The 12,428-nt window shown below is 36.2% G+C and overlaps 1 protein-coding gene across 4 annotated transcripts; it reads left to right on the top strand.

Moving 5' to 3' along the window:
- The first annotated feature begins 842 nt into the window (after positions 1 to 842).
- Positions 843 to 12,248, top strand: LOC131024720 (uncharacterized). 4 transcript variants are annotated; one of them, XR_009101984.1, is made up of 11 exons: positions 843 to 1,184; positions 2,584 to 2,711; positions 2,818 to 2,889; positions 3,002 to 3,141; positions 3,230 to 3,344; positions 3,419 to 3,499; positions 5,908 to 6,045; positions 8,101 to 8,188; positions 10,098 to 10,199; positions 11,651 to 11,950; positions 12,153 to 12,248. XR_009101984.1 is itself a non-coding variant. In XM_057954272.1 (10 exons), the coding sequence occupies exons 1-10, from the start codon at positions 962 to 964 to the stop codon at positions 11,653 to 11,655; spliced, it is 1,092 nt and encodes a 363-aa protein (XP_057810255.1). In that variant the 5' UTR covers positions 847 to 961; the 3' UTR covers positions 11,656 to 12,248. The 4 variants fall into 4 exon arrangements, 3 of the variants coding, with proteins under 3 accessions (XP_057810255.1, XP_057810249.1, XP_057810244.1); XM_057954272.1 differs by having other exon boundaries at positions 847 to 1,184; positions 11,651 to 12,248; XM_057954261.1 differs by lacking the exons at positions 11,651 to 11,950; positions 12,153 to 12,248 and adding an exon at positions 10,896 to 11,002 and having other exon boundaries at positions 868 to 1,184; positions 10,098 to 10,233.
- Positions 12,249 to 12,428: the final 180 nt, after the last annotated feature.

Genomic DNA, 12,428 nt, shown 5'->3' with positions numbered 1-12,428 from the left:
GCCCACTGAGTGCTTTTGTACTCAGCCCTGCATATGTTTTCTAAATGTGCAGATTGAGCTGATGTGATGATGGTGCTGCAATGAGCGGAGTCTCCAGGGTTGTTAATAAATAGTTAACCTGTCTAGAATATGTCTTCATACATATGTCTAGCTACTTTCCGCTGCAAGATGTTGTTGATGTTATAGTATATTATGTCATACTTTGAGTCTTAAGAGAATGGTTTCATATGATGTATAACTTGATTAATGATATTAATTAAGTTTTATGTTGTCTTTCATAGACTGTTCAAAAGAGTATTAATGAGTAAATACGATGATTTTTCTTAAGTTAAGTAAGATTTACGGTTTCAAATGATGCCCCTTTCTTTCCCCGCTTCTAAATCCCCTTCCCGAGTCATAACCCCGGTTAAGCCATCCTTAGGGATTGCGGGCTGTGACAATAGTATTTTACGTCCCGAACTTTCAGCATTTTCTATAAAATGTCCCGAACTTTCATTTTCTCCTAAAAAGTCTCGAACTTTCATCTTTTTTCATAAAATGTCCCGCTATATAAAATTCGGTGATGGAAAGATGACAAAAAATCCCGAACTTTTAATATTTTCCACCAGCAGTGGTTTCTAATATGGTTTTTCAACAATGAAGATTTTCAAAATATTTCAACCGCGCGAGATAAGTTATCTTTTGTCACCAAATTTTGTATAGCGAGATATTTTATAAAAAAAAGTTGAAAGTTCGAGACTTTTTATGAGAAAATTAAAGTTCGAAATATTTTATGAAAAATGCTAGAAGTTCAGGACATAAAACCCTGTTAACCCTAAATTTAATTAATTTTAGTGATTGTCGGACATAATAGTGTAGAGTAGTGACTAGTGTCTAGTGATATCAAAGAGTGCATCTGAGCTGCTAAAGCTGTTTGAAGTTGGCGCCCTTATGAGGGAATTTCTTCATTCTCCCAATCACCATGAAGAAAAAAAGGCCTAAACCCTCCTCCTACCGCACTCTGTTTCCGCCGGAGCCATCCTTAAATTCTCTGCCCTCATCCAAGGCCGACTTTTCCCGGTTGATCGCCGTCGTTTCCATCGCCGCCGCGGTGGCGCTTGCCTGCAATTTCATTACCGCTTCCCTTAATCAGCCGCCTAAGCCCTTCTGCGATACTACTGATGACCTCAATGATCCCCTCTCTGGTAAGTGGTAACGGTTCCATTCATTCAGTATTGAATACTATATTTTAGTCTATTTTAGGTCTACGACGTCCGATTCTTTGTGCGATGTTCATTTTTATGATTAAGTAGTAAATAATGTGTACATTCACTGCTGTTTGTTCCCCGATTGTGGTGAACACTAGGCTTTCTCTTCCTTGATACAATCTCGATCCTGGTATTTGCAGGCTATGTATAATTCTTCTCTCGTTACAAATGATTCTGAATGTGAACTGAACTGGTAAAAATGAAATGAATTTTTGAAAGTATTGGTGATCTTATTGTAAGCTTTATCTCTAATTTCAAACAGAAATGCCAAGTTTGGCCCTTTTTGTACAATTAAATTGACATGTGTTCTTCATCTAAAGGATAGATATTATAGATAGCAAATTTTCACATAGAAGTTTGTACACTAAGGGGGCGGTTAGTTTCCATGATTGATAAGCTACACGATTGAGTATTTTTATGCTCATTATTAGGATTTCTTCAATCCTACCCTTTCAATGGGACATGAATCAAGCAAAATTAGCTAAAATGATAGAAATTATCAAGGGCCTTGAGATATCCCAAAGTTCTAATCCATCTTAGTAAACAACGAGTTAGCCTATACTATTTTTATCTATATAGGCTAATCCTCAAAAGTCAACGCTTCTAAGAGGTCAGTGTTAGTAACCTTTGAAACTAAATTTAATATCAATTGTTAGTAAATTCGAAACTGCAATATAGGAAATGCCATATAATTTATTGAAGCTCGAACTTCCAGTCAATGATACAGTATTTTGGAGGTTATTTTGATTGGTCCCTTATAACTTTAGCATCCCGAAAAGAAAAAGGAGAAAACTTGTACTGTAGTTTACCCAATAAATTAATACACTCAAATTTAAGGTTCTCCCACCATAATCAAGAAGCAAATTATGAGGTTTGAGGATTCTCCAACTGTACTAAGAACTCCGTGTATAATGTAGACTATAATTAAATATCCAACTCTAGGGATGGTATAATGGAAAAAAACTTGAGTTACTAACATGGTGATGGTATACTCTTTTGAAGAGGTCTAGAGAGTTATGATATTCAAGTTATACTAGTTGTTCACCTTCATATTTATAGCACTGGCACATTAGCCTAGTTACCTTGTGCATGAAATTTACGAAGGCAAAATGGCTTTGAAAGCCAAGAGGCCGAAATAGGTTTCTTGTGATGCACATATTTCTGAGTTCTGACTAACCTTTTATCACCACTGTGAGGAGAATTAGCAAATGTCCTTTTGTGAATCTCCTCTGTTTTAGACAACTAGTAAATCATCCTTGCTTTGCCTGTTAGCCATGGGCCATATTTCTGCAATGTCTTTGGTTTCCTGGCTCTTCTTAGTTGTTGTTTCCTTCAGAATACTGCCAACCATGTCCCACAAATGGAGTATGTTATGATGGCAAGTTGACTTGTGATCAAGGCTTTAGAAAGCAGGGAAATCTATGTGTTGAAGATGGGGATATTAGTAGAGCTGCTAAAAAACTTGTACGTGACAGTCCTTTTCTTTTTTCTGTTTAGATCACCTATAGGCTGCAGTGCCTTCTTTTAAGCTAGTACAATTTAACACTGGTTGGAACTGATGGTATTGCAGTCACAATGGGTAGAAGATCGTGTATGTGGAGCTTATGCTCAACTTTTGTGCAGTGGAACTGGAAAGTGTTGGGTTTGTCTCACTTGAATCTTTACACTTCATCAACTGATTTAAGAAAATTTCCCCTTCAAGGAAAAAATATGTATGCTATTTGCATACTACTTTTCTAATTCTTCTCTTATAGATTGAGGTGGATGAGCTGTTGGATAACTTGGATAGAATGAGTGATAATCGTAACCTGGATAAGGCCATATACATGCCTACAAAACAAAAAGCTATGGAGACTATCCGTAGTGCTCTGGAGACAAGAAGAGACAATCAAGGGTACACTACTCTCGAATATCACATTGGTTTCATTAATAATTTAACTTCCTCAATCTTCTAGTTTGATTTTCTGATGTGATGCTTTAAGTGTTGAAGAACTCAAGTGCCCAGAGTTGCTTGTTGACAATTATAAACCACTCAGTTGTGTCGTGCGCCAGTGGATTATCAAGCATGCATTACTTTTGGTCCCGGCTTGTGCATTGGTATTTTCCTATGCATCTATAAAAAATTCTTAAATAAATATGTTAAAGCTTGTTGACTTTGTTTTAGTTTACAGATTGTTGGATGCATACTAATTGCTTGTAGGGCATATCAGAGACATCTCTTGTCTGTTAGAGCTGAGCAACTTTACCATGAGGTATTATACTGTTATGGATGGACTCCGTTCCTCATATCACTACTTATTTCATTTCTGTAGATACCTTTTATTTCCTTAGAGTGTGTTCTCTTTGATTGGTAAATTTATCATGGGAAAATGAGAGATAACAAAAATTCTCCCTTTAAACATCCACTTTCTTTTCCCTCATTGTCTACAAAATAGAATTTCACCATTTATCATTCCTTCTTTTCACTTCAAGGAGGGGTAATATTATCACACAAAAAATGGAGGGATGATAGTATCCCTTCTTGGAGTGAAAAGAAGGAATGAGAAATGGTGAAATTCTCTCTTGTAGACAATGAGGGAAAAGAAAGAAGAGATTTAAATGGATAATATTTTGTTAACCCTCCTTTTCTCATGATACATTTATCAATCAAAGAGAACACACCCTTAATGATTTAGTTATTCAGGGTTAAGTTATTTAGGATTAGAATAATGGGATGAACAAGAATTTTTGTTTCCAGAGCCTAGTTCCTTTCTTATTTAAGTGGTAGAGTTGAGTCATTTAGGATGATCAGAGAAGTTATTTTAGTTGAGTCAGTCGATGGCAGGAACTGATCTATGCTTGGCGCAGGTCATCCTGAAAGTTTCGATGTTATTTCCTGATCTTTAGTTTTGTTCCTTCCAATATAATTGTTGGATTGAATTTTCTTCCATATCAAAATACCATTCATGCTATCAATTGGTAATTTGCTTTTAATTCTCTTTCATATCAAAATGCTGTTCTTTCTCTATCAATTGGTCCGACCTGCCGGATAGGAATGAGAATGGAGAAGACAACAAAGAAGGGTGCGTTCACTCAATTTCCTCAAAACCTCATTGCTTGTTGGCAAAATTCAATCTCATAGAGGAGTTGCTAATTCAATTGCTTCTCTAGGAAGGACTGCTGCCTCACGAACATCAGCATAATAACTTCTCTTGTTCCTGCTAGCCAGATATTACCAAATAGCCACAACGACGCCTTCACCTATATCACTGGCACTGCTGCCAGCTTCTCTAGTCGATGCAGAGCCGGTTCCTCCTGATGCAGTGGCTCTTACTCCTTTAGTCGCTGCTGCATTTGCTCCTCTCCCTACAAAGGCCCATGCTCCTTCAAGGGTTAATCTTAGTTTTACCCATCCATCAATTATAAAAGATGCTCATGGATACTCTAGAGCCAGATGTTGGTTCATATGAGCCCAGGTGTATACCGTATAAAATAGGATCTATTTTCAGCCCTTAGACCGTGAAGATCTGAGCCCCAGGTGTATACCGTATAAAATAGGATTACAGCCCTTAGACCATGAAGATCTACGGTGATTTCATCACTTTGATTAATAAATTCATGGTTCAGTGTTCGAATCTCACAAGTGACGAAAATGAAATATTTTTGAATTCCTATATTTTTTTTATAGCGAATTCGTAATGTTTAATAGCAAATTCATAGTGTATCATTGGGACTTGGACTCATTTGAACCACTCCCTTGCTTGCTGGCCAGTTTGTCTATCATTTGATGCATCTGTCCTTGTTCTCAATTTGCTGGTACTGGAATGGTGGTGCAACATTGTGTCTACTTGAAGTCATGACTTCGAACATCTTGTGAAGTCAAGATGCGGCAGATTTGGGACACCTTTTGATGTCAGCTCACAGCCTCGGGGACAAGGCTGTTTTGAACAGCGAAGGAATTGCTACAGATGGATTCCATTCCCAAAATATCTACTTATTTGATTTCCGCAGTTATTTTTTATTTCCTTAATTGATTAAGTTATTTAGGGTTAGGATAAAGGGATGGACAGGGCTTTTGTTTCTGGAGTCTAGTTCCTTTGTTATTTATGTAGGTGAGTCTAGTCATTTAGGATCATCGGAAAAGTTATTTTAGTTGAGTCCGCATATTTCTGTTTAGGCAGTTCCTGATTGGTACGTGGCACTTATTATGCCAGTTCAGCAATGCTTACAGGTTGTTATGCTTTGATGGACATGCAATGGTTCGGAAGTTTTTTTTAATAGGTTTTGACGACATTGATTTTGGGAGTGTGAAAGTGGGAGTTGAAAGACTGGTTAGATTGCAAAAGAGAACAAAGAGAAATAAAATAATGCATATTGGTCCCCGTGATTGAGAAGATAATGTACTTTTTCAACAGAACTATCAGTGTAGGAATTTAAAGATTTACTGTATATAAACAAAGGAGTACAAAAGGATTGGAGTTATTTTTGAACGTGTTTTCTATGTATAAACAAATGATATCTTGCTTTACAAGATGTAAATGTGATTATTGTATTGGCTTAAGATAGGTTTCTGATTTTATTTATCATTCTCTCCTATTTGAGTTAAACTATCTGATCCTCTGGCTGTTTTATTTTAACGTGATCAAGGATGTACCATTCATTGACCTGGTTACTATTTTAGGTTTGTGACATACTTGAAGAAAAACCGTTAGTCTCCAAGAATGGTAGTGGTGAAGGTGAACCCTGGGTGGTCGCATCCTCTTTGAGAGACCATCTTCTCTTGCCCAAGGAGAGAAAGGATCCGTTTCTATGGAGAAAGGTATTTATATCTTTTAGCAACTTTCAAGCACCACATGTTTGTTCTTGTTAGGTATAGGTTTCAAGTAATATTTGCAATATGATTATACAACTTATTTTACCATATTTAAATTATCTTGTCAAAACAATTTCTCCTTTTAATTTATATCCAAGCATGTGTTTGCTCAAAATCATAGCAGACTAAGGCCCATTTACTTTGGTGGGCGAGAATGGATTAACAAAAATCATCCAATTATATCAAGTGTTCACTTTTCTTGATATTAAAATGGATGATAGCCCTATGGCCCTTTATTGATTTGATTCGGTGGTTCAATGGAGCAAACCTATCTCTCCTAAAGAGGTGGGATATGATTTAACCAGCACTTACCTCTTTAATGCATCCAATTATGCATAGGATGCATTAATTGATTATTGTATCCAACATTATATACCTTAAAACTATGTCTATCCATCAAGTTATAAATTTTCAAAGTAAAAAAGCCCTAAAAGTATGTCTGACATTCAGCCTAAAAGCATTCTCAGTCCATATAGTGCAGACTTTTGTTGTTATCATGCCATACTTTGTGGGTGATATTTGAAGTCTTTGTTATAACTATATGCAGAAATTAATTATTAACTTCAGAAATGCAGATGAAGCACAATGCCTTTAACTGCAAACAATTGTATCAAAATTTCTCATCATCCTTGGTGTGGATTTTTATTCTATCTTCTTCCTACATTTTGGGATAGGGGAATTTGTATCTTTCAAAAGGGTAATCCAATAGAATAAAGTGAAACGTTTAGGAAAATAATTTTTTGTTTATATAAGGAAAATAACTTTTTGGAAAATATCACATCTAAATCCAAGTGTTGCAGGGCATATGAAAATTGTCTACCCTTTTGTTAGCCTTGTATATACCTTTTGCTGCATAATTTATCGGTTTATAAGAAGCAGTTCCATGTAAGGTGGCTAGTGGTTCACTATTTTATTTCAGTTAGGGTGAGCAATTGGTTTATTCGCTCGGGTTTGGCTGAAATTTCTTCCGAACCAAATAAACCGAAATTCTATTAGAATTGACAGAACGAAACAAACCTACATATTTCAGCTTTGGTCTGTTTGGTTTCAAAGCATATATTGTATTTATTCTTGCATCAGTCAACACAGTATCGTTTACCTCTAAATAGAGACAATTATATACTTATGAAGAGAATAAGAAAAAGGTTTAATAGATGATTTAAGTATCAAAACAACTTAGCTATTCTAACACCAACAAATATATAGCACATAAAACTTCGTTTACTCTGTTAGAAATATATCATTTTTTCATTTTCGAACTGAAACCAAATTTTCAAATAAACCAAAGTGAATTAACCGAATTATGTTCAATTTGGTTTTTAGTTTATGTGGTTTTCTGCTCAGCCCTAATTTCAGTTATCCGGAATTTTGTTTTTCGCTTGTGTGACATACTAACAGCTTCATTAGGTTTTGTCGAGTTCATATTTTAATTCTGCTTTTATCTTATGTACTTATTCTCATGTTACAATGCACACTTGCTAGACTTCTGCGGGGCCTTTTGTTTCAGTTACTACTGTTCTTTATGCTGTGTGTTTGTACTGAAAGCAGCATTTTGTAGATTTTCTGTACTTGTTTTGTATAGAATTTGCAAATAATCTTTGCCAAAGTTTTTGCTGCCTCTGTCCCAGATTTTTAATTCCTATTACCTAAAGGAAGATTGCATTTCATAAAGTGGAATTATTCGGAAAAAACTACTATCTCTTCTAAAACTGTGAATCACTTACTTTCAGCACGGTTTGCAAGACATGATGTAAATGCACAGAATCTATAGGCTTCTGGCTCTTCTGAAAACTGAAAACCGGAATATTTGGACATGGAGAGAGTATGGCTTTGTTCATAACGCATTCCACCTTGATGATTGTTTCCGTTCTATATTCTGATGATTATTCTGTTTTGTTGTCACCTTATCCATTAGGTTCTGCATACACAAAGGGGCATGAAATATTTATTTGTTAACAATGACATTATTTTATTTCTCTGTGGTTTTCTGTTCTTCTGTAGGTTGAGGAGTTGGTTCAAGAAGATTCTCGTGTAGATCAGTACCCGAAGTTAGTAAAGGGTGAATCTAAGGTTGTATGGGAGTGGCAAGGTATGAATGCCATTTTTGATTGTGCACACAACTAGTACTCTAGTATGACATTGAGAACGGTTTCATGCGGTCTCTGTAATCAGCATATCTGAAGAATTATGCACTTCATAGCAGTATGTGTCACGGAATATATTATCCATGTCCAAAGGAAACTTTGATTATATGTTAGAGCTATCAAATTAGTTGCTTATATGTTATGATCTTGAGCGTTGTGGATAGATCCAGACTCGGATTATAAAGCACAAGCAGTTCATGCATTAAATTGGATGTTTTTTTTTCACATATTTCTTATCTGACCATGGCCTAATTGGGATGTAGAACTTCATATGTGCATGGTTGGATTAGGGTTTGAGTCGGAAAAATGTTTGATTTGGTTGGATTTAGGAAAACAAGCGCTCTGCCATTGAGTTTTACCCTATTTATGCCTATACACTTCTAGAGACTATTAGCATTTATTGATATGTGACATAACTTACATATGTTGGTGAAAGATCTGGTATTAAATTAAGAGAAATAATGATTTCTATTCTTCACTGCTTTCATAAGTATTGGCTATTCTTCTTAAAAAAAGGTACTGGCTATTCTTATACTACTTCCATAAGAATTGGGTATTCTGTACTACTTTCATAAGAATTGACCTCCTGAAGCAGAGGAGACAACCAAAAAAGAACCTGAAATTCCATAACAAAAAATCAGAGTGAAGGTCTTGCACCTTCTCATTTTCAATAGTGGGATTATTTTATATTGACTATATATTTTTTTCCCATTTATTACTCTGTGCACATACATCACGTTTCGTTTTTCAAATAGGTAGAGGAAGTATGTCTTAATATATGAGAACTTAAGTCTGGTCAAATAAGAAATTACTTAAGATGTCAAGAGTAACTGAAGTCACAACCTATTTTGTAATGCTTCACAAGTCTGCCCTAATTCAGGCAGCTGATTCTTCTATTAGATTTTTTCTGTTTGGCCTAGTTTTCTCAACCAAGAAATACATTGATATGTCGAATACTATATCATTTATTCCTGCTTCTTCTGAAAATGGAGCTTAAGTCAGTCATAGAACAAAAAACTATTAACTTTTTCAGGCTCAAACATTGGCTATCCATTCAGTTTCCTTGACTCTACGTCCTTTTATGCCTGGACTTTATAATGGGTAATTTAGCTGTGGCTTTTCGTCATTTCCTTCTCATTTATGTATTTTTCTTAGTCCTTATCCCCATGGATGGCTTCTTTCTTAAGTACATGGGTTCGAAGAATATAGAAAGACTGCCTTTCCAGTTTTTGCAAGCTTCAAATTTAAAGAACTCAAATAGCTGGATCTGACTGCCTTATTTGAATATCATCCGCTCTATTCTTCATTCTTGTTTTTCGTTTTTAATGTATTCTACTGTTTCTATAGTCCTGCAATATGTTTAAGTTATTTTACCTCTACCAGTGTTTAAATTAAGCTGTAAGAAGGGTATCTGAGAACCTCTCATAGTTTGACATGTCTTCTTCTTTTTTGTATTTCACTTGGCTTGCTTCCAAGTAATGACAGTTAAGTCGAACAAGGTCAAAGGGCGGCTCTTGAAATATTTGCAAGCTTTCAAATATTTAAATCTGAGTATTCCTTAGGATTTTAACAGTAAGAGTTCAAATAAGGATGTATTTTAAAATAAGGGATAGTGGATACTCGTCATTTTGTCATCAGATTATCAGTATATTGTGCAGTCTTTGTCACAACTTTGTTGATTTTATATTGAGCACTTCAAGCTGGAAATGATTCTTTATTTTTGCATCTGGCGTGGTTATTTGAATGTAAGCACAACATGAAGGTTAAAAATCTTTGCAATTTTTTTACTCTTGCAATTTTGCGTCCATTGTTTATCTGACTTTGGAGAGTGCATCTCTGTCTCTCTCTCTCTAGTTGAAGGCTCTGTAGGCTCTTCAGGAAAGAGAAAAAAGAATGCCGGAAGTGCCAAGGAATCCATGAATTCATCTGCTAATGTTCTTCGCAGGATGCATGCTGGTAACCCTTCATACTCTTCTTGATTTGATTGCTTGTATGTAAACCTCAGGAGATTTTATATTATTATAGTTTTAGTACTTTTGTTGTTTGTCATCAACATGATGATTGGCGAAGTTCCACCAACATGTTTCCACAAGTCACTTCATGTTGTATGTGTGTAGTCTAGATATGTCTGCCTTAGAGCTTGGAACACATTATGTCCGAAATATTAGTTTTCTCGTGTTAAATTAAGATAACTGGCAGGGTGTTTGGTTGAAAATTGTAGCAAGACGACAGTTCATAGGTGGGTGAAAATCGGGCTGATCAAAGCTCACACTAGCGCAATCAAGCCCGATCTTACCCCCAGATCGGAGGGAGGGAAGACTGCATATGAGTCGAAGCACGCCTCAGAGGGGGGAGGGTAGTGTCAGAATCGAAGAGATCTTGAAGGGGGGAAGGGTAGCATCAGAATCGGAAATTACCTAGTAGGTAAAGTCTTACCTCCGGCCTCAGAATCGAAAACTATCGAGGAGGTAAGCAATTCGGCCTATGAATTGGGTATTACCTCGAACTCGCCACCACCACTTGATCCACGGCTACTTAGATAACGGTGCTTAGGGCTATTCGGCACGACAAACAAAGGCCATCGTCGTTTCATCACCGCAGCAGTAGGGCGGTGAAAGATAAGAGGGAGGAGAAAAGGGGTGCAAATCCTAGAATAAGGGAATGGGTTCCGATTTGAAGGGCAACAGAGAAGAGGGAGGAGCAGCGGCGCAAACCCTAGAAACTCTGAACTTTCGATTTGAAGGGCAACAAAGAAGACGGAGGAGTGAGGTCATGTGGCGCAAACCCTAGAAAATTAGGTGTTGGGTTAATGAATGTTTTAATTAGGGTGGGCCGATGACTTAGTTTTAATTAGGGTGGGATTAGTTAAGCACTTGTATTGCAAACCCCTAATTATTTCTAAATTTAGAACTAGGACACTTGTCATGGGACAGCTCAAAAAGGAAACTAAGACACTTGTTATGGGACGGAAGGAGTACAATTCTCTCTATAGCTTATAAGCTCAATTATCCAGACACTTTAGCAACTTATAAGTTCTTGAGGCATTACATCTTATAAGCTCTTGAAACATCTTATAAGTTGTTTGGAGTCTATAAGCTCTCTAAAATAAGCTTAGCCAACACCTCCCTAGATCACTGCTAACACTTTGGTGAACTCTAGACCTGCAGCCTCTGTAAAGAATTCCTAAATCGTCAAGATCTTGTATAGAGCTTCTCTGAGTGCCTCGCCATGAAAGTCATTGATCAAGGGTCACGCCCATCTTCTGTGAACAAATATTGCCATTCAGTGTTTTTAGCTTCTGTTTATGTTGCGAGTTTGATTATTGTGCAAGATTGCAGTCTATTGGGTATTCCTTCAAAACTCGCATATAGTTAACTATTGTTTTACCCTATTTACTTCGTTTGCAGCATGATGGGCAAAGATATTGCTGTTAAGATTTCTTCAAGATGGCTTGGAGCTCCCTTGAGCGTGAATGCTATTCTTGAGTATATGATTTCTGTAGTTGGGATAAAGCCGTTGTGCAATTGTATTTGTCACCTACTAGTCAAGCTGGTTTCTGTCGCACTTGGCCTGCATTCTTTTAGTGCTCTCTTCTTGTATGAAGTTTATTTCCTCTCACATTTGGAACTCTTCTTTGTAACTCAAAATGTTTGTACAATGTTGATCTCACATGTCCGGATGTTTGTTTTTCTAGTATTTATAGTATAGTACTCTCTCCGTCCCAAACGAAATGTCCTGTTTTCTTTTTGGACTGTCCCAAACGAAATGTCCTATTTCCTTTTTTGGCAATACACTCTCTCTATACTTAATATTTAAATAATTTCCACCAATCCACTTTATCTACTTTATACACATTTCTTAATCTCCGTGCCGAAAAGAAATAGGACATTTCGTTTGGGACGAATGGAGTATTTTGTAATTTTTGTAAGAAAAGATGAACGTTAATATTGATTCTCAGATATTGTGCGAGAGCCTCATTTTATAATATTGATGCACTTATACTTTTAGATTTTAGTGCTTTCATTCAATTGGTGCTAGTTGTGAATTCGATTTGGTTGTAAATTTGTGGATACATTTTAATTTTTTTTATGTGAATGGTAAAATGATAAGTGTGGTCAATTTTTAAATTTTCTATCCTAGTGACTAATTTTTTAACTTATTACTCCAAAATGGTTATTTTCAAAA

Source organism: Salvia miltiorrhiza, chromosome 1 (genome assembly GCF_028751815.1).
Source record: "Salvia miltiorrhiza cultivar Shanhuang (shh) chromosome 1, IMPLAD_Smil_shh, whole genome shotgun sequence".
Classification (NCBI taxonomy): Eukaryota; Viridiplantae; Streptophyta; class Magnoliopsida; order Lamiales; family Lamiaceae; genus Salvia; species Salvia miltiorrhiza.
This window is presented reverse-complemented; position numbering and strand designations above follow the sequence as displayed.

Excerpts from the sequence above, each read along its gene's own strand:
- LOC131024720 (XM_057954261.1), top strand. The coding sequence starts at position 962 with ATGAAGAAAAAAAGGCCTAAACCCTCCTCCTACCGCACTCTGTTTCCG. Across the intron at positions 3,500-5,907 it reads CTGAGCAACTTTACCATGAG|GTTTGTGACATACTTGAAGA; the intron begins GTATTATACTGT and ends TTACTATTTTAG. Across the intron at positions 6,046-8,100 it reads ATCCGTTTCTATGGAGAAAG|GTTGAGGAGTTGGTTCAAGA; the intron begins GTATTTATATCT and ends GTTCTTCTGTAG.